The sequence below is a fragment of the Bombina bombina genome, chromosome 3, assembly GCF_027579735.1.
Source record: "Bombina bombina isolate aBomBom1 chromosome 3, aBomBom1.pri, whole genome shotgun sequence".
NCBI classification, from domain to species: domain Eukaryota; kingdom Metazoa; phylum Chordata; class Amphibia; order Anura; family Bombinatoridae; genus Bombina; species Bombina bombina.
Window position 1 is genome coordinate 892,336,486 of NC_069501.1, and position 22,481 is coordinate 892,358,966.

Below are 22,481 nucleotides of genomic sequence, written 5' to 3' on the forward strand. Positions count from 1 at the left end.
TTGTAGAAAGCCAAACCAGTACTGAAACGAGAATCAGCAGAGGTAATGGTATATATAAGAGTATATCGTCGATCTGAAAAGGGAGGTAAGAGATGAATCTCTACGACCGATAACAGAGAACCTATGAAATAGACCCCGTAGAAGGAGATCACTGCATTCAAATAGGCAATACTCTCCTCACATCCCTCTGACATTCACTGCACGCTGAGAGGAAAACCGGGCTCCAACTTGCTGCGGAGCGCATATCAACGTAGAATCTAGCACAAACTTACTTCACCACCTCCATCGGAGGCAAAGTTTGTAAAACTGAATTGTGGGTGTGGTGACGGGTGTATTTATAGGCATTTTGAGGTTTGGGAAACTTTGCCCCTCCTGGTAGGAATGTATATCCCATACGTCACTAGCTCATGGACTCTTGCTAATTACATGAAAGAAACAATGAATATCAGAATGAATAGCAATCTTTCTGTGAAAAAGAACAGAAAGAGTAGAGATTTGTCCTTTCAAAGAACTTGCAGACAAAACCTTATCTAAACCAACCTGAAAAAATTGTAAAATTCTAGGAATTCTAAAAGAATGCCAAAAGAATTTATGAGAAGAACACCAAGAAATGTAAGTCTTCCAAACTCGATAATAAATCTTTCTAGAGACAGATTTACAAACCTGTAACATAGTATTAATCACTGAGTCAGAGAAACCTCTATGACTAAGAATCAAACGTTCAATCACCATACCTTCAAATTGAATTATTTGAGATCCTAATGGAAAAAATGGGCCTTGAGATAGAAGGTCTGGTATTAACGGAAGTGTCCAAGGTTGGCAACTGGCCATCCGAAAGAGATCCGCATACCAAAACCTGTGAGGCCATGCTGGAACCACCAGCAGTACAAACAAACGCTCCATTAGAATTTTGGAAGAACTAGATGCGGAAGATATAGGCAGAATGATAATTCCAAGTAAGTTTCAATGCATACGCTACTTCCGCCTGAGGATCCCCAGACCTGAAATAGGCCCCTGGGAAGTTCCTTGTTAAGACGAGATGCCAACAGATCTATTTCTGGAAGCCCTCACATCTGAAAAATTGAAAAACATATCTGGGTAAAGAGACCATTCTCCCGGATGTAAAGCTTGATTAACAGAGATAATCCGCTTCCCAAATGTCTATACCTGGGAAAAGGACCACAGAATTTAGATAGGAGCTGGATTTAGCCCAAACAAATATCCGAGATACTTTGTCACAGTCTAAGGACTGATAGTCCCACCCTAATGATTGACATACACCACAGATGTGATATTGTCTGAAAAAAACAATAAACGTCTCTTCTTCAAAAGAAACCAACTGAAGAACTCTGGGATTGCACGGAGTTCCAAAATATCAAATGGTAATCTCGCCTCCTGAGATTCCCAAACCCCTTGTGCTGACAGAGAACCTCAGACAGCCTCCCAACCTAAAAGACTTGCATCTGTAAAGATCATGGTCCAGGTTGAAAGAATCAAAGAGACCTGTAGAACTAAATGATGGTGATCTTAACCACCGAATCAAAGATAGATATACATAGAATTCGAAGATTTAAAAAGTGAAATCCTAGAATCCCTGCACCATTATTCAGTATAAAAAACTGGAAAGGTTTTCTATGAAAATGAGCAAAGGGAATTGAATCCAATGCTGCAGCCATAAGACCTAAATTTCCATGCAAATATAGCAACTGAAGGAAATAATAGAGACTGAAGGTACCGACAGACAGAACCCAATAAAAAAGTCACTTGTCTGTTAGAGACAAAGACAGTGAAACAATCTATCTGGAAACCTAAAAAAGGTGACCCCTATGTGAGGAATCAAGAGCTTTTGATAAAAAGATCCTCTAACCATGTCTTGAAAAAGTTGAATCATATGAGATTTCGTAGTCTCAGAAAATAAAAATAATCTGAATGAAAACAGAAAAAGAAGATATGCATCTATTGAATCTAATGAAAACAAATAATGCTATCACTGACCAAAAAAAGGCAGAATAGACCATATAAATACCAATCTAAAAGATGGTACATTTATATAATAAAAAGATTTTCTATCTTTGGAACAATGAATAGTTTTGAATAAAACCCCAAAACCCAGTTCCTAAAAAAAAAAAAAAAAAGGAACTGGAATAAACACCCCAGAAGATTTCAGATCTGAGCAGCACTTGAGCCCCAACAGGTGATCAGCCGCACTTCAACATTACCCAAAATATATAAGACCGAAACACATTAAGGAAAGTGTTAGCCTTACTGGAATAGCTGGAATATAATAGAGAGAAAAAGACTTCTCATAGACTGTTTTACTAAAAATTTTATTCTGTACCCAAAATATAAGAAATTTGGACCGAATAGAACCAAAACATGTTACTTGAGTAAGAATTTAGAATTTGTTCCTTAGTAAGAACAACCAAACTAAAATAAACTTAAAGTTTTAGTCTTAGAACTCAATCTTGAAGCCCAGAGTAACAGTTAAGAATTGAATCCAATATGAACCAAATAATTGATTTATCTTGGAAAAAAAGAAATAAGGATTTTAGAAATCACAAAATTCTTCTAGCTAAAAACAGCTAAAGACATAGATTAAACCTCATTTGTGAAAATATTCAATAAAATGAAATTATTAGCATGTTAATCCAATTAAAGGACCAGTCAACACACCGGACTTGCATGAACAAATGCAAGACAAGACAAATGCAACAGCACCCAGTCTGAACCTCAAATGAGCAGAAGACTTTGTCCCTTAACAATGCTAAATAAAACATAATCTGATACTTGATCTTAAAGTAAACAGAAAAATTAAGCAAATGCAACATCGTCCAAATAAATCACAGATCCAAGAAAAGTACCTGAAAATAAATAATTTTCCTTAAATAAGATACAACCATCTAAAAGGAAAATAAATACTATTTTGCTATAGAAACAATAGCATATTTTAGCAGGAGTAGAGATAGCCCCATTCAATTTGGAGAACCCTCAAAATTGAAATTAACTGCCGGCAAAGAATATAATTTAAAACCTTTGAAGAAAGAAGAAAATTCTCAGCCTATTCCATTCCCTAGTATGAAGAAATGGAAAAAAACCTCTGAAAACACAGAAGATAAAATAAGCAGAAATAAAATGTTAGCTAGTTTTGAAAAAGAACTAGTTACCTCAATATCCAAAATAATAAACACCTTTTCAACAAAAAACAAATGTATTCTAAAAAAAAAAAAGAAAAAAAAAAGTAGATTTGTTAGTGTCAATATCTGATGAAGAAAATTCTGAAAGAGAAAAAACATCATCAGAGAAGGATAATTCAGTATGTTGTTGGTCATTTGAAACTTCATCAAAAAGAAGTTTGAAAAAGACCTAAAAATTTTAATAGAAGGCGCAAAGTCAGACAAAGCCTTTAAAATAGAAAATTTATATGAATATTTTTCTGATTCTAAGTATATCTTGTACATAAGATGTAAGAAGAATAGCAATACATAAAGCATAAATACTAATGGATTCTGCATGTAAAAGTTTATCATGATAACTTATTACAAACCATAGCTAAAGATAAACATTCATAACATTTAAAATAAATGAACTTAGCTTTGGCAGGACTTATCTCAGTCAACCGGAATCTCTCAGTATGTTCTGATCCAGGAACAGTTTATGGAAAATCTTGCAATATGTAATAGAAAAAAACAACATATAAAGCAAAATTATCAAATTCCTTAAATGACAGTTTCAGGAATGGGAAAAAATGCAAAACAAACAAGCCTCTGGCAACCAGAAGCAATAAAAAAGTGAGACTAAAATAAAGTGAGAAAAAATGGAACAAGAATGACGCCCAAATTTTTTGGCGCCAAGTATGAAGTGAACATTATTGGCGCCAAGTACAACGCCCATATTTTTTGGCGCCAAGTACAACGCCCATATTTTTTGGCGCCAAGTATGACGCCACATCCTCTGATGCCGATAAACAACGCCCACATTTTTTGGCGCAAAAAAACGTCTGAACACACATGCGTCCAAAAAAATGACGTAACAACGAACAACTTCCGGCGACAACTACGGCGCCGGAACTGACAAAATTTTGCGCCAAAAAAGTTTGCGCCAAGAATGACGCAATAAATTGAAGCATTTTCTGCCCCCGCGAGCCTAACAGCCCGCAGGGAAAAAAGTCAATTGAAAATTTTCAAGGTAAGAACAAAATATTTATTCATATGCATTATCCCAAATAATGAAACTGACAGTCTGAATGAAGAAATACCGATTATCCTGAATCATGGCAAATATAAGTTTAAAGACATATATTTAGTACTTTACATATAAAGTGCCCAACCATAGCTTAGAGTGTCACAAAAAATAAGACTTACTTACCCCAGGACACTCATCTACATATAGTAGATAGCCAAACCAGTACTGAAACGAGAATCAGTAGAGGTAATGGTATATATAAGAGTATATCGTCGATCTGAAAAGGGAGGTAAGAGATGAATCTCTACGACCGATAACAGAGAACCTATGAAATAGATCCCGTAGAAGGAGACCATTGAATTCAAATAGGCAATACTCTCTTCACATCCCTCTGACATTCACTGCACTCTGAGAGGAAAACCGGGCTCCAGCCTGCTGCGACTCGCATATCAACGTAGAATCTAGCACAAACTTACTTCACCACCTCCCTGGGAGGCAAAGTTTGTAAAACTGAATTGTGGGTGTGGTGAGGGGTGTATTTATAGGCATTTTAAGGTTTGGGAAACTTTGCCCCTCCTGGTAGGAATGTATATCCCATACGTCACTAGCTCATGGACTCTTGCTAATTACATGAAAGAAATATAGTTTTGCTTATCTTTTAAGAACATTGTGATGGTTTTCAGACTCCTAATCAAGCCCCACAGCGTCAGATGTATACACACGTTTACAGACTCCTGCAGGCTCCTGTTTGTGTTCTGTCTTTTCATATGCAGGGAAGGGGGGACTGTCTGCTGTTCTTGTTTTCCCAGCCACTTTCAGTGGGTGTCCCAGACTAACCTCATCAATAGTGCTAAACTGGGAGCTTCTAAGTAAGTTTTTAAAAGGTTTTATACTGGATGTTTATCTAGAATCTGTAGTAGTGTCTAATGCAGTTACATGAAAATTGGTGTATACTGTCCCTTTAACCAATACACCAACTCTTAACTGGCGATTTTCAATCCCCCAGACTTGTCCAACCGGCGTGACTGCACACGCTGCTGCCGGGGCAGTCAATGATAAAATACTGCTGCCTGCTAGCTGCAATGCTAGGCAGACATGTTTGAGATTTTCGCCCTTTTCTGTCTGGCATTTAAGAAATGCACCCCATAATATTATCCACTGTCCCACCTACACCAATTGCAGTATTTTTACTTTATTACCAAAAATAAAAAAATAGCTTCCACAATTCTTATATCCTAAGACTAAACTATCCTGATAACCACAATCAATATATGTCTGAATTCTAAAAAATGAACAATAGTGCAACACTTTCTATTTTGATTATATTGAAAGACTATGTGGAATTATGTACATTTAGCTGCATTAAGGTGAACACATTGTGTTTATTATTTTGAATATGAAAAAATGTGTTAACTTAAAATCATTGAGCTGCATTATTAGTATTGTTTTTTGACACCATATTAAACATGACTTTTTGAAAGTGAAGCCATCTACATTAGTCAGCATTGATCTCAGACAAAATGACAAAAAAGGTCAAACTGTGAAATGTGACATAATTAGACTAGGACATTAACTGTAGGCTGCATTTAGAGTAAGTTGCTGCCACATGTACAATATGAAGAATTAATGATACTCACTACTGGACTGCAGTCTAGTAGCCCCATAAGCTGCACCTTGCAAATTGGAATCAAAGCTTTGGCTGTTGCGCACTGTAACTGGAGAAACAACAGTGCTATTATGTGTAGTACTTGGCATTCGAGCCAAGTTAGGCATACTTCTGCGGAGTTTATCTGGAGAGAAGGGGAAAAAAATAACAACAAACCATTAATAGATCATAAACACAACTACTAAATTAACTACATAAAAGTAATATAGTAACAAAGTTAGAGACATTTAATACAACATTTGAATGAACATTAACTAACAAAGTAAAAATATGGGGGGATACATTATATGGCCACAAGTATGTGGACACTTGACCCACACCTTTATGAGCTTGTTAGACATCCCATGATAAACCCATGGGCATTAATTTGGCGTTTGAACTATAAACAGCCACCACTCTTCTGGGAAGGCTTTTCACAAGATTTTAGACTGTGTCTCTGGGAATTTGTGCTCATTTAGCCAAAAGAATAATTGTGAGGTTAGGCACTGATGTTGAATGAAAAGGTCTGGCTCTCAACTGGCGTTCCAAATCATCCTAAAGGTTTTGGAATGGGGTTGAGGCCAGTGTTCTGTGCCGGCCACTCGAGTTTGTCCACTTCTGAACCATGTGTTCATGGAAATTGCTTTGTGCACAGGGGCACAGTCATGTTGGAACAGGAAAGGGCCTCCCCCATACTGTTGCCACAAAGTTGTTTGTGTCCTGAAGCATTAAGATGATCCTTCACAGAAACTAAGGGACATAGCCCAAACCCTGAAAAAACAGTCTCAGACCATTAGCCCTCTTCCACCAAACTTAATAGTAGGCAGTATGCATTCCAGTATCTAGTTTTCTCCTGGCATCCACCACACCACCAGATAAAGTGTGATTCATTACTCCAGAGAACACATTTCCACTGCTCCCGAGTTCATTGGCAGTGTGCTTTACACTACTCCAGCCAACTCTTCGCATTGCGCATGTTGTGAGGCTGGTGTCTAGCTGCTCATCCATGAAAATGTATTACCTGAATCTCCCGACACACCGTTCTTGTGCTGATGCTGCTTCCAAAGGCAGTTTTGGAACACTGTATTGAGTGATGCAACAGATGATCTGTGATTTTTACAGTACTCTGTGCCCTTGCTCTGTGAGATTGAGTGGCCTACCACTTTGTGACTGGGCTGCTGCTGCTAGATGCTTCCACTTCACAATATTAGTACTTACAGATGACCAGAGCAGACATTTCACAAACTGACTTGTGGCAAAGGTGGCATCCTATGACAGTGTCATTTTACTGCCAATGTTTGTCTATTTAGATTTAATGACTATGTGCTCAGTTATATGCACCTGTTAGCAATGGGTGTGGCTGAAACACCTGAAATCAATAATTAGTAGGGATGTCAACATACTTTTTGTGGTATAGTGTACATCCCCTTGTTAAAACTATAACAGTGACTTTTAATTATAAAACAAAATTATTAACTTGATTATATAATTTTAAAAGGGACACTGAACTCAAATTTTTTTTCTTTCATGGTTCAGATAGAGCATGCAATTTTAAGCAACTTTCTAATTTACTCCTATTATCAATTTGTCTTTGTTCTCTTGCTATCTTTATTTGAAAAAAGGCATCTAAGCTATTTTTTGGTTCAGACTCTGGACAGCGCTTGTTTATTGGTGGGGAAATTTATCCACCAATCCGCACAAACAACCCAGGTTGTTCATCAAAAATGGGCCGGCATCTAAACTTACATTCTTGCTTTTCAAATAAAGATTCAAAGAGAATGAAGAAAATTTAATAATAGGAGTAAATTAGAAAGTTGCTTAAAATTGCATGCTCTATCGGAATCATGAAAGAAAAAATTTAGCTTCAGTGTCCCTTTAAAAAAAACAATTTATGTAAGAACTTACCTGATAAATTCATTTCTTTCATATTAGCAAGAGTCCATGAGCTAGTGACATGAGCAAAGTTTCCCAAACCTCAAAATGCCTATAAATACACCCCTCACCACACCCACAATTCAGTTTAACGAATAGCCAAGAAGTGGGGTGATAAAAAAGTGCGAAAGCATATAAAATAAGGAATTGGAATAATTGTGCTTTATACAAAATCATAACCACCACAAAAAAAGGGCGGGCCTCATGGACTCTTGCTAATATGAAAGAAATGAATTTATCAGGTAAGTTCTTACATAAATTATGTTTTCTTTCATGTAATTAGCAAGAGTCCATGAGCTAGTGACGTATGGGATAATGATTACCCAAGATGTGGATCTTTCCACACAAGAGTCACTAGAGAGGGAGGGATAAAATAAAGACAGCCAATTCCTGCTGAAAATAATCCACATCCAAAATAAAGTTTAATGAAAAAACATAAGCAGAAGATTCAAACTGAAACCGCTGCCTGAAGTACTTTTCTACCAAAAACTGCTTCAGAAGAAGAAAATACATCAAAATGGTAGAATTTAGTAAAAGTATGCAAAGTGGACCAAGTTGCTGCTTTGCAAATCTGATCAACCGAAGCTTCATTCCTAAACGCCCAGGAAGTAGAAACTGACCTAGTAGAATGAGCTGTAATCCTCTGAGGCGGAGTTTTACCCGACTCAACATAGGCAAGATGAATTAAAGATTTCAACCAAGATGCCAAAGAAATGGCAGAAGCTTTCTGGCCTTTTCTAGCACCGGAAAAAATAACAAATAGACTAGAAGTCTTTCGGAAAGACTTAGAGCTTTGAAATATTATGTTGAAGCTACTAACAACATCCAAAGAATGCAACGATTTCTCCTTAGAATTCTTAGGATTAGGACATAATGAAGGAACCACAATTTCTCTACTAATGTTGTTGGAATTCACAACTTTAGGTAAAAATTCAAAAGAAGTTCGCAACACCGCCTTATCCTGATGAAAAATCAGAAAAGGAGACTCACAAGAAAGAGCAGATAATTCAGAAACTCTTCTGGCAGAAGAGATGGCCAAAAGGAACAAAACTTTCCAAGAAAGTAATTTAATGTCCAATGAATGCATAGGTTCAAACGGAGGAGCTTGAAGAGCTCCCAGAACCAAATTCAAACTCCAAGGAGGAGAAATTGACTTAATGACAGGTTTTATACAAACCAAAGCTTGTACAAAACAATGAATATCAGGAAGAATAGCAATCTTTCTGTGAAAAAGAACAGAAAGAGCAGAGATTTGACCTTTCAAGGAACTTGCGGACAAACCCTTATCTAAACCATCCTGAAGAAACTGTAAAATTCTCTGTATTCTAAAAGAATGCCAAGAAAAATGATGAGAAAGAGACCAAGAAATATAAGTCTTCCAGACTCTATAATATATCTCTCTAGATACATATTTACGAGCCTGTAACATAGTATTAATCACAGAGTCAGAGAAACCTCTTTGACCAAGAATCAAGCGTTCAATCTCCATACCTTTAAATTTAAGGATTTCAGATCCTGATGGAAAAAAGGACCTTGAGACAGAAGGTCTGGTCTTAACGGAAGAGTCCACGGTTGGCAAGAGGCCATCCGGACAAGATCCGCATACCAAAACCTGTGAGGCCATGCCGGAGCTACCAGCAGAACAAACGAGCATTCCTTCAGAATCTTGGAGATTACTCTTGGAAGAAGAACTAGAGGCGGAAAGATATAAGCAGGATGATACTTCCAAGGAAGTGATAATGCATCCACTGCCTCCGCCTGAGGATCCCGGGATCTGGACAGATACCTGGGAAGTTTCTTGTTTAGATGAGACGCCATCAGATCTATTTCTGGAAGTTCCCACATTTGAACAATCTGAAGAAATACCTCTGGGTGAAGAGACCATTCGCCCGGATGCAACGTTTGGCGACTGAGATAATCCGCTTCCCAATTGTCTATACCTGGGATATGAACCGCAGAGATTAGACAGGAGCTGGATTCCGCCCAAACCAAAATTCGAGATACTTCTTTCATAGCCAGAGGACTGTGAGTCACTCCTTGATGATTGATATATGCCACAGTTGTGACATTGTCTGTCTGAAAACAAATGAACGATTCTCTCTTCAGAAGAGGCCAAAACTGAAGAGCTCTGAAAATTGCACGGAGTTCCAAAATATTGATCGGTAATCTCACCTCCTGAGATTCCCAAACTCCTTGTGCCGTCAGAGATCCCCACACAGCTCCCCAACCTGTGAGACTTGCATCTGTTGAAATTACAGTCCAGGTCGGAAGCACAAAAGAAGCCCCCTGAATTAAACGATGGTGATCTGTCCACCATGTTAGAGAGTGTCGAACAATCGGTTTTAAAGATATTAATTGAGATATCTTTGTGTAATCCTTGCACCATTGATTCAGCATACAGAGCTGAAGAGGTCGCATGTGAAAACGAGCAAAGGGGATCGCGTCCGATGCAGCAGTCATAAGACCTAGAATTTCCATGCATAAGGCTACCGAAGGGAAGGATTGTGACTGAAGGTTTCGACAAGCTGAAATCAATTTTAGACGTCTCTTGTCTGTTAAAGACAGAGTCATGGACACTGAATCTATCTGGAAACCCAGAAAAGTTACCCTTGTCTGAGGAATCAATGAACTTTTTGGTAAATTGATCCTCCAACCATGATCTTGAAGAAACAACACATGTCGATTCGTATGAGATTCTGCTAAATGTAAAGACTGAGCAAGTACCAAGATATCGTCCAAATAAGGAAATACCACAATACCCTGTTCTCTGATTACAGACAGAAGGGCACCGAGAACCTTTGTAAAAATTCTTGGAGCTGTAGCTAGGCCAAACGGCAGAGCCACAAACTGGTAATGCTTGTCCAGAAAAGAGAATCTCAGGAACTGATAATGATCTGGATGAATCGGAATATGCAGATATGCATCCTGTAAATCTATTGTGGACATATAATGCCCTTGCTGAACAAAAGGCAAGATAGTCCTTACAGTTACCATCTTGAACGTTGGTATCCTTACATAACGATTCAATATTTTTAGATCCAGAACTGGTCTGAAGGAATTCTCCTTCTTTGGTACAATGAAGAGATTTGAATAAAACCCCATCCCCTGTTCCGGAACTGGAACAGGCATAATTACTCCAGCCAACTCTAGATCTGAAACACAATTCAGAAATGCTTGAGCTTTCACTGGATTTACTGGGACACGGGAAAGAAAAAATCTCTTTGCAGGAGGTCTCATCTTGAAACCAATTCTGTACCCTTCTGAAACAATGTTCTGAATCCAAAGATTGTGAACAGAATTGATCCAAATTTCTTTGAAAAAACGTAACCTGCCCCCTACCAGCTGAGCTGGAATGAGGGCCGCACCTTCATGTGGACTTAGAAACAGGCTTTGCCTTTCTAGCAGGCTTGGATTTATTCCAGACCGGAGATGGTTTCCAAACTGAAACTGCTCCCGAGGATGAAGGATTAGGCTTTTGTTCTTTGTTGAAACGAAAGGAACGAAAACGATTATTAGCCCTGTTTTTACCCTTAGATTTTTTATCCTGTGGTAAAAAAGTTCCTTTCCCACCAGTAACAGTTGAGATAATAGAATCCAACTGAGAACCAAATAATTTGTTACCCTGGAAAGAAATGGAAAGTAGAGTTGATTTAGAAGCCATATCAGCATTCCAAGTCTTAAGCCATAAAGCTCTTCTAGCTAAAATAGCTAGAGACATAAACCTGACATCAACTCTGATAATATCAAAAATGGCATCACAGATAAAATTATTAGCATGCTGAAGAAGAAGAATAATATCATGAGAATCATGATCTGTTACTTGTTGCGCTAAAGTTTCCAACCAAAAAGTTGAAGCTGCAGCAACATCAGCCAATGATATAGCAGGTCTAAGAAGATTACCTGAACACAGATAAGCTTTTCTTAGAAAGGATTCAATTTTCCTATCTAAAGGATCCTTAAACGAAGTACCATCTGACGTAGAAATAGCCCCATCAACTTTAGGGATTTTGTCCAAAAATTCTAATCTGTCAGACGGCACAGGATATAATTGCTTAAAACGTTTAGAAGGAGTAAATGAATTACCCAATTTATCCCATTCTTTGGAAATTACTGCAGAAATAGCATTAGGAACAGGAAAAACTTCTGGAATAACCACAGGAGATTTAAATACCTTATCTAAACGTTTAGAATTAGTATCAAGAGGACCAGAATCCTCAATTTCTAAAGCAATTAGTACTTCTTTAAGTAAAGAACGAATAAATTCCATTTTAAATAAATATGAAGATTTATCAGCATCAATCTCTGAGACAGAATCCTCTGAACCAGAAGAGTCATCAGAATCAGAATGATGATGTTCATTTAAAAATTCATCTGTAGGGAGAGAAGTTTTAAAAGACTTTTTACGTTTACTAGAAGGAGAAATAACAGACATAGCCTTCTTTATGGATTCAGAAACAAAATCTCTTATGTTATCAGGAACATTCTGCACCTTAGATGTTGAGGGAACTGCAACAGGCAATGGTACATTACTAAAGGAAATATTATCTGCTTTAACAAGTTTGTCATGACAATTAATACAAACAACAGCCGGAGGAATAGCTACCAAAAGTTTACAGCAGATACACTTAGCTTTGGTAGATCCAGCACTAGACAGCGATTTTCCTGTAGTATCTTCTGACTCAGATGCAACGTGAGACATCTTGCAATATGTAAGAGAAAAAACAACATATAAAGCAAAATTGATCAAATTCCTTAAATGACAGTTTCAGGAATGGGAAAGAATGCCAAAGAACAAACTTCTAGCAACCAGAAGCAATAAAAAATGAGACTTAAATAATGTGGAGACAAAAGCGACGCCCATATTTTTTAGCGCCAAATAAGACGCCCACATTATTTGGCGCCTAAATGCTTTTGGCGCCAAAAATGACGCCACATTCGGAACGCCGACATTTTTGGCGCAAAATAACGTCAAAAATGACGCAACTTCCGGCGACACGTATGACGCCGGAAACGGAAAAGAATTTTTTGCGCCAAAAAAGTCCGCGCCAAGAATGACGCAATAAAATGAAGCATTTTCAGCCCCCGCGAGCCTAACAGCCCACAGGGAAAAAAAGAGTAAAATTTTTGAAGGTAAGAAAAAAAAAAGATGATTAATTCAAGTGCATTATCCCAAATATGAAACTGTCTGTCTGAAAAAACAGAATTTATGTTTACCTGATAAATTTCTTTCTCCAACGGTGTGTCCGGTCCACGGCGTCATCCTTACTTGTGGGATATTCTCTTCCCCAACAGGAAATGGCAAAGAGCCCAGCAAAGCTGGTCACATGATCCCTCCTAGGCTCCGCCTACCCCAGTCATTCGACCGACGTTAAGGAGGAATATTTGCATAGGAGAAACCATATGGTACCGTGGTGACTGTAGTTAAAGAAAATAAATTATCAGACCTGATTAAAAAACCAGGGCGGGCCGTGGACCGGACACACCGTTGGAGAAAGAAATTTATCAGGTAAACATAAATTCTGTTTTCTCCAACATAGGTGTGTCCGGTCCACGGCGTCATCCTTACTTGTGGGAACCAATACCAAAGCTTTAGGACACGGATGAAGGGAGGGAGCAAATCAGGTCACCTAAATGGAAGGCACCACGGCTTGCAAAACCTTTCTCCCAAAAATAGCCTCAGAAGAAGCAAAAGTATCAAACTTGTAAAATTTGGTAAAAGTGTGCAGTGAAGACCAAGTCGCTGCCCTACATATCTGATCAACAGAAGCCTCGTTCTTGAAGGCCCATGTGGAAGCCACAGCCCTAGTGGAATGAGCTGTGATTCTTTCGGGAGGCTGCCGTCCGGCAGTCTCGTAAGCCAATCTGATGATGCTTTTAATCCAAAAAGAGAGAGAGGTAGAAGTTGCTTTTTGACCTCTCCTTTTACCTGAATAAACAACAAACAAGGAAGATGTTTGTCTAAAATCCTTTGTAGCATCTAAATAGAATTTTAGAGCGCGAACAACATCCAAATTGTGCAACAAACGTTCCTTCTTTGAAACTGGTTTCGGACACAGAGAAGGTACGATAATCTCCTGGTTAATGTTTTTGTTAGAAACAACTTTTGGAAGAAAACCAGGTTTAGTACGTAAAACCACCTTATCTGCATGGAACACCAGATAAGGAGGAGAACACTGCAGAGCAGATAATTCTGAAACTCTTCTAGCAGAAGAAATTGCAACTAAAAACAAAACTTTCCAAGATAATAACTTAATATCAACGGAATGTAAGGGTTCAAACGGAACCCCCTGAAGAACTGAAAGAACTAAATTGAGACTCCAAGGAGGAGTCAAAGGTTTGTAAACAGGCTTGATTCTAACCAGAGCCTGAACAAAGGCTTGAACATCTGGCACAGCTGCCAGCTTTTTGTGAAGTAACACCGACAAGGCAGAAATCTGTCCCTTCAGGGAACTTGCAGATAATCCTTTTTCCAATCCTTCTTGAAGGAAGGATAGAATCCTAGGAATCTTAACCTTGTCCCAAGGGAATCCTTTAGATTCACACCAACAGATATATTTTTTCCAAATTTTGTGGTAAATCTTTCTAGTGACAGGCTTTCTGGCCTGAACAAGAGTATCGATAACAGAATCTGAGAATCCTCGCTTCGATAAAATCAAGCGTTCAATCTCCAAGCAGTCAGCTGGAGTGAAACCAGATTCGGATGTTCGAACGGACCCTGAACAAGAAGGTCTCGTCTCAAAGGTAGCTTCCAAGGTGGAGCCGATGACATATTCACCAGATCTGCATACCAAGTCCTGCGTGGCCACGCAGGAGCTATCAAGATCACCGACGCCCTCTCCTGATTGATCCTGGCTACCAGCCTGGGGATGAGAGGAAATGGCGGGAACACATAAGCTAGTTTGAAGGTCCAAGGTGCTACTAGTGCATCCACTAGAGCCGCCTTGGGATCCCTGGATCTGGCCCCGTAGCAAGGAACTTTGAAGTTCTGACGAGAGGCCATCAGATCCATGTCTGGAATGCCCCACAGGTGAGTGACTTGGGCAAAGATTTCCGGATGGAGTTCCCACTCCCCCGGATGCAATGTCTGACGACTCAGAAAATCCGCTTCCCAATTTTCCACTCCTGGGATGTGGATAGCAGACAGGTGGCAGGAGTGAGACTCCGCCCATAGAATGATTTTGGTCACTTCTTCCATCGCTAGGGAACTCCTTGTTCCCCCCTGATGGTTGATGTACGCAACAGTTGTCATGTTGTCTGATTGAAAACGTATGAACTTGGTCCTCGCTAGCTGAGGCCAAGCCTTGAGAGCATTGAATATCGCTCTCAGTTCCAGAATATTTATCGGTAGAAGAGATTCTTCCCGAGACCAAAGACCCTGAGCTTTCAGGGATCCCCAGACCGCGCCCCAGCCCATCAGACTGGCGTCGGTCGTGACAATGACCCACTCTGGTCTGCGGAATGTCATCCCTTGTGACAGGTTGTCCAGGGACAGCCACCAACGGAGTGAGTCTCTGGTCCTCTGATTTACTTGTATCTTCGGAGACAAGTCTGTATAGTCCCCATTCCACTGACTGAGCATGCACAGTTGTAATGGTCTTAGATGAATGCGCGCAAAAGGAACTATGTCCATTGCCGCTACCATCAACCCGATCACTTCCATGCACTGAGCTATGGAAGGAAGAGGAACGGAATGAAGTATCCGACAAGAGTCTAGAAGTTTTGTTTTTCTGACCTCTGTCAGAAAAATCCTCATTTCTAAGGAGTCTATAATTGTTCCCAAGAAGGGAACCCTTGTTGACGGGGATAGAGAACTCTTTTCCACGTTCACTTTCCATCCGTGAGATCTGAGAAAGGCCAGGACGATGTCCGTGTGAGCCTTTGCTTGAGGAAGGGACGACGCTTGAATCAGAATGTCGTCCAAGTAAGGTACTACCGCAACGCCCCTTGGTCGTAGCACAGCTAGAAGGGACCCTAGTACCTTTGTGAAAATCCTTGGAGCAGTGGCTAATCCGAAAGGAAGCGCCACGAACTGGTAATGTTTGTCCAGGAATGCGAACCTTAGGAACCGATGATGTTCCTTGTGGATAGGAATATGTAGATACGCATCCTTTAAATCCACCGTGGTCATGAATTGACCTTCCTGGATGGAAGGAAGAATAGTTCGAATGGTTTCCATCTTGAACGATGGAACCTTGAGAAACTTGTTTAAGATCTTGAGATCTAAGATTGGTCTGAACGTTCCCTCTTTTTTGGGAACTATGAACAGATTGGAGTAGAACCCCATCCCTTGTTCTCTTAATGGAACTGGATGAATCACTCCCATTTTTAACAGGTCTTCTACACAATGTAAGAACGCCTGTCTTTTTATGTGGTCTGAAGACAACTGAGACCTGTGGAACCTCCCCCTTGGGGGAAGTCCCTTGAATTCCAGAAGATAACCTTGGGAGACTATTTCTAGCGCCCAAGGATCCAGAACATCTCTTGCCCAAGCCTGAGCGAAGAGAGAGAGTCTGCCCCCCACCAGATCCGGTCCCGGATCGGGGGCCAACATTTCATGCTGTCTTGGTAGCAGTGGCAGGTTTCTTGGCCTGCTTTCCCTTGTTCCAGCCTTGCATTGGTCTCCAAGCTGGCTTGGCTTGAGAAGTATTACCCTCTTGCTTAGAGGACGTAGCACTTTGGGCTGGTCCGTTTTTACGAAAGGGACGAAAATTAGGTCTATTTTTTGCCTTGAAAGGCCGATCCTGAGGAAGGGCGTGGCCCTTACCCCCAGTGATATCAGAGATAATCTCTTTCAAGTCAGGGCCAAACAGCGTTTTCCCCTTGAAAGGAATGTTTAGTAGCTTGTTCTTGGAAGACGCATCAGCCGACCAAGATTTCAACCAAAGCGCTCTGCGCGCCACAATAGCAAACCCAGAATTCTTAGCCGCTAACCTAGCCAATTGCAAAGTGGCGTCTAGGGTGAAAGAATTAGCCAATTTGAGAGCATTGATTCTGTCCATAATCTCCTCATAAGGAGGAGAATCACTATCGAGCGTCTTTATCAGCTCATCGAACCAGAAACATGCGGCTGTAGCGACAGGGACAATGCATGAAATTGGTTGTAGAAGGTAACCCTGCTGAACAAACATCTTTTTAAGCAAACCTTCTAATTTTTTATCCATAGGATCTTTGAAAGCACAACTATCCTCTATGGGTATAGTGGTGCGTTTGTTTAAAGTGGAAACCGCTCCCTCGACCTTGGGGACTGTCTGCCATAAGTCCTTTCTGGGGTCGACCATAGGAAACAATTTTTTAAATATGGGGGGAGGGACGAAAGGAATACCGGGCCTTTCCCATTCTTTATTAACAATGTCCGCCACCCGCTTGGGTATAGGAAAAGCTTCTGGGAGCCCCGGCACCTCTAGGAACTTGTCCATTTTACATAGTTTCTCTGGGATGACCAACTTTTCACAATCATCCAGAGTGGATAATACCTCCTTAAGCAGAATGCGGAGATGTTCCAACTTAAATTTAAATGCAATCACATCAGGTTCAGCCTGTTGAGAAATGTTCCCTGAATCAGTAATTTCTCCCTCAGACAAAACTTCCCTGGCCCCATCAGACTGGGTTAGGGGCCCTTCAGAGATATTAATATCAGCGTCGTCATGCTCTTCAGTATCTAAAACAGAGCAGCCACGCTTACGCTGACAAGGGTTCATTTTGGCTAAAATGTTTTTGACAGAATTATCCATTACAGCCGTTAATTGTTGCATAGTAAGGAGTATTGGCGCGCTAGATGTACTAGGGGCCTCCTGAGTGGGCAAGACTCGTGTAGACGAAGGAGGGAATGATGCAGTACCATGCTTACTCCCCTCACTTGAGGAATCATCTTGGGCATCATTGTCATTATCACATAAATCACATTTATTTAAATGAATAGGAATTCTGGCTTCCCCACATTCAGAACACAGTCTATCTGGTAGTTCAGACATGTTAAACAGGCATAAACTTGATAACAAAGTACAAAAACGTTTTAAAATAAAACCGTTACTGTCACTTTAAATTTTAAACTGAACACACTTTATTACTGCAATTGCGAAAAAACATGAAGGAATTGTTCAAAATTCACCAAATTTTCACCACAGTGTCTTAAAGCCTTAAAAGTATTGCACACCAAATTTGGAAGCTTTAACCCTTAAAATAACGGAACCGGAGCCGTTTTAAACTTTAACCCCTTTACAGTCCCTGGTATCTGCTTTGCTGAGACCCAACCAAGCCCAAAGGGGAATACGATACCAAATGACGCCTTCAGAAAGTCTTTTCTAAGTATCAGAGCTCCTCTCACATGCGACTGCATGCCATGCCTCTCAAAAACAAGTGCGCCACACCGGCGCGAAAATGAGGCTCTGCTTAAGCTTTGGGAAAGCCCCTAAGGAATAAGGTGTCTAATACAGTGCCTGCCGATATTATTATTACATCAAAATACCCAGATAAAATGATTCCTCAAGGCTAAATATGTGTTAATAATGAATCGATTTAGCCCAGAAACAGTCTACAGTCTTAATAAGCCCTTGTGAAGCCCTTATTTATGATCGTAATAAACATGGCTTACCGGATCCCATAGGGAAAATGACAGCTTCCAGCATTACATCGTCTTGTTAGAATGTGTCATACCTCAAGCAGCAAGAGACTGCACACTGTTCCCCCAACTGAAGTTAATTGCTCTCAACAGTCCTGTGTGGAACAGCCATGGATTTTAGTTACGGTTGCTAAAATCATTTTCCTCATACAAACAGAAATCTTCATCTCTTTTCTGTTTCTGAGTAAATAGTACATACCAGCACTATTTCAAAATAACAAACTCTTGATTGAATAATAAAAACTACAGTTAAACACTAAAAAACTCTAAGCCATCTCCGTGGAGATGTTGCCTGTACAACGGCAAAGAGAATGACTGGGGTAGGCGGAGCCTAGGAGGGATCATGTGACCAGCTTTGCTGGGCTCTTTGCCATTTCCTGTTGGGGAAGAGAATATCCCACAAGTAAGGATGACGCCGTGGACCGGACACACCTATGTTGGAGAAATAAGGAATGTTGAACATTCTGAGTCAAGGCAAATAAATGTTTGAATACATATATTTAGAACTTTATAAACAAAGTGCCCAACCATAGCTTAGAGTGTCACAGAAAATAAGATTTACTTACCCCAGGACACTCATCTACATGTTTGTAGAAAGCCAAACCAGTACTGAAACGAGAATCAGCAGAGGTAATGGTATATATAAGAGTATATCGTCGATCTGAAAAGGGAGGTAAGAGATGAATCTCTACGACCGATAACAGAGAACCTATGAAATAGACCCCGTAGAAGGAGATCACTGCATTCAAATAGGCAATACTCTCCTCACATCCCTCTGACATTCACTGCACGCTGAGAGGAAAACCGGGCTCCAACTTGCTGCGGAGCGCATATCAACGTAGAATCTAGCACAAACTTACTTCACCACCTCCATCGGAGGCAAAGTTTGTAAAACTGAATTGTGGGTGTGGTGAGGGGTGTATTTATAGGCATTTTGAGATTTGGGAAACTTTGCCCCTCCTGGTAGGAATGTATATCCCATACGTCACTAGCTCATGGACTCTTGCTAATTACATGAAAGAAAACAGCACAAATACTCTAACATTGTATAAACTTACCAAATTTAAAAAGGACATACAAGTGCAAAAAATAAAATGCACTTACGTGTTAGTTGTATGCAAGCAATAGAGAAGTAAATTGAAAATACTCTTAGAATTGCATGATCTATCTGAATCATGATAGTTTAATTTAAACTGTAATATCCCTTTAAATTAGAATATATAAATTAAATCACCTTAAAAAAAAATAAAAATGTAACTGGGCAATTAATGTTCTATCATTTTGTGTAAGACATAAAACTGACCTGCATTCAAAACACATTAGGAAGTCAATGCCGATATTGGATTAATAAATCTTTTCTTTCTTTTCACAATAATCAAACATATTTTGTTTCTGCAGGTATGTAGTAACCAGTACAGAAAAACCCAGTGAAAAACCTGACCAATGTCTTACACCCAATCAGTGTAAGAAAAGTAGATTTTCTGCTTGCATCAATTAGTAATTCAGCTCTCTGAACTGATTTAAACAGTCAAGGCTCTAATGGGTTTAAATCTCATAGAAAATAAGGCCAAATACCACACAAGCAAATCTGATTTTATCATTCTTTGAGTGTGAAACAAACATTTGTATAGTAAGACAGGTTTCAACAAGAGAGGGATGTACAGCTTAGTATTCTCCTTCCTTATGGTTTAAAAAAAAAAAAAAAAAAAAGTGTCAAAAAAGCTTTTCTAAAATTACAAATACCAGTGAATTAATTTAACAAACATTAAAGGGACAGTAAAGGTTCAGAATCCGGATCTACCGATTGGGTCTTGAATATCCAAAGCGCTTCACGGGCTTGCTGGTTAGTCACAGCACGCACGGTCGCGCTATTGGAATAAATGTAGCTCGCTCCTGCTCTGGTCTAGTAGCGGGAGCGAGCTACATTTATTCCAATAGCACGACTATCAAGCCCGTGAAGCGCTTTGGATATTCAAGACCCACTCAGTAGATCCTGGAGCAGAGTCCAAGGTTCAATGAAAATTCTGAAAATACTTATACATTTTTCAAGTTACCGCTTAAATAATGTTATATAATTCTGCACTGTGTGCACAATTATATAACATTATTCTGAACCTTTACTGTCCCTTTAAACGTTATTACTCCCCCCTTTTCCCATTAAATAACTGACACCACAACAGAGATGGAGGAAAACCAACAGGTCACCCACAGGAGGTTAACTTGGTAACCGACTGGCATATTTAGATATGCATGGCGGACAGAAGTCCCTTATAGTACTCCTACATTAGGAGGTAGGTCCGGACATGGCAGAGCCCCCTTGGATGACTCCGCCCCATCAAGTGGCAAGCTAAGGGGGTAAGGAGGAGCTCTTCTGGTCTGCCTACCTGCGAGGAAAGGCACCCTAGGCCCGGACCTAGTGTCATCGCCAGTCCTCCAGCCTGACCATCACTCCACCACAAAACTGCAAATAAGGCCGCTACCTCTCGCCGCTGGAGCGAACACTACTCCTACTCTTAAGGGGTCCCAGCTCTTGACAGCCACACAAGCTAAATAATAGACTGGTGGAGGACCAAATTTTAATGAACACTGTCTAAAAGGCTGGTTCGACTAACCCTACCCCCAGCTGTGCTAGCTACAGCGACTCAAGGAAGCCGTAAACTCATTCCGCCTGCATTCAATCTTAAGCGAGGGAGGGTGGGCAACTCCAACTTCTATCAATAAACACCACAGGAAAGAGGCAAACTTCCAGAACCATTGCTCTTAAACTCCTGTTAAGTCACTGCCCTTAAACGGCAACATTGTTGCAACCTTACACACCAACTCACATTCTCATCCCTACCAGGCTTTAGCCCTTAATACACTCCAAGCCCCCTGTAGGGCTGAACACTATCATTTATAGACCGCTCAATTTTCAATAAAAAGTCATGAGATTTTATTGTAATATAAAGTTGTTTTTTTTACATGAGAAATGTGTAAAAAAGAAAATTTATGCTTACCTGATAAATTGATTTCTTTTTAGACACGATGAGTCCATGGATTTCATCCTTACTTGTGGGATATTCACCTCCTTGTCAGCAGGAGGAGGCAAAGAGCACCACAGCAGAGCTGCTATATATAGCTCCTCCCTTCCCTCCCACTCCAGTCATTCGACGGAAGTTAGGAAGAGAAAGGAAAAAGCCAAGGTGCAGAGGTGTCTGAAGTTTACAAAAAATAATAACCTGTCTCAGAGAACAGGGCGGGCCGTGGATTCATTGTGTCTAAAAATAAATAAATTTATCAGGTGAGCATAAATTTTCTTTTTAATGACACAATGAGTCCACGGATTTCATCCTTACTTGTGGGATACAATACCAAAGCTAGAGTACATGGATGATAAGGGAGGGACAAGACAGGGAACCTAAACGGAAGGCACCACTGCTTGAAGAACCTTTCTCCCAAAAACAGCCTCAGCCGAGGCAAAAGTATCGAATTTGTTAAATGTAGAAAAAGTGTGAAGAGAGGACCAAGTTGCAGCCTTGCAAATCTACAGAAGCTTCATCTTTGAATGCCCATGAGGAAGCAACAGCCCTCGAGGAATGAGCCGTAAACCTCTCAGGAGGCTGCTGTCCAGCAGTCTCATAAGCAAAACGTATGATACTCTTCAGCCAAAAAGAAAGAAATAGCCGTAGCTTACAGTCTTACGTTTTCCTGAGAAAACCACAAACAAAGAAGACTGACGAAAGTCCTTAGTTGCCTGCAAGTAAAACTTTAAGTCACGGACCACGTCTAAATTGTACAGAAAAACTTCTTTCTGAGAAGGATCAACAATCTCCTGATTAATGTTCCAATCAGAAACTACTTTAGGAAGAAATCCTAATTTAGAGCGTAAAACTACCTCACCTGAATGAAAAATAAGGTAAGGAGACGTGAGCTGTAATGCCGAGAGCTCTGACACTCTCGGAAGAAATCGCAACAAGTAAAAAAAAAAACTTTCCAAGATAATAACTTAATATCGAAGGAATGTATAGGCTCAAACGGAGCCCCTTGAAGAACTAAATTAAAACTCCATGGAGGAGTAACTGGTTCGAACACAGGCCTGATCCTGACCATAGCCTGACAAAAGGA

The 22,481-nt window shown here is 40.0% G+C and overlaps 1 protein-coding gene across 3 annotated transcripts in view; it reads right to left on the bottom strand.

Moving 5' to 3' along the window:
* SLAIN1 (SLAIN motif family member 1) overlaps positions 1-22,481 on the bottom strand; it is a 244,922-nt gene that overhangs the window by 98,545 nt on the left and 123,896 nt on the right. For all 3 annotated transcript variants that reach the window (XM_053707853.1, XM_053707852.1, XM_053707854.1), the window contains one exon: positions 5,820-5,972. In XM_053707853.1, the coding sequence (XP_053563828.1) occupies positions 5,820-5,972 (153 nt within the window). The remainder of the gene's footprint in view (positions 1-5,819; positions 5,973-22,481) is intronic.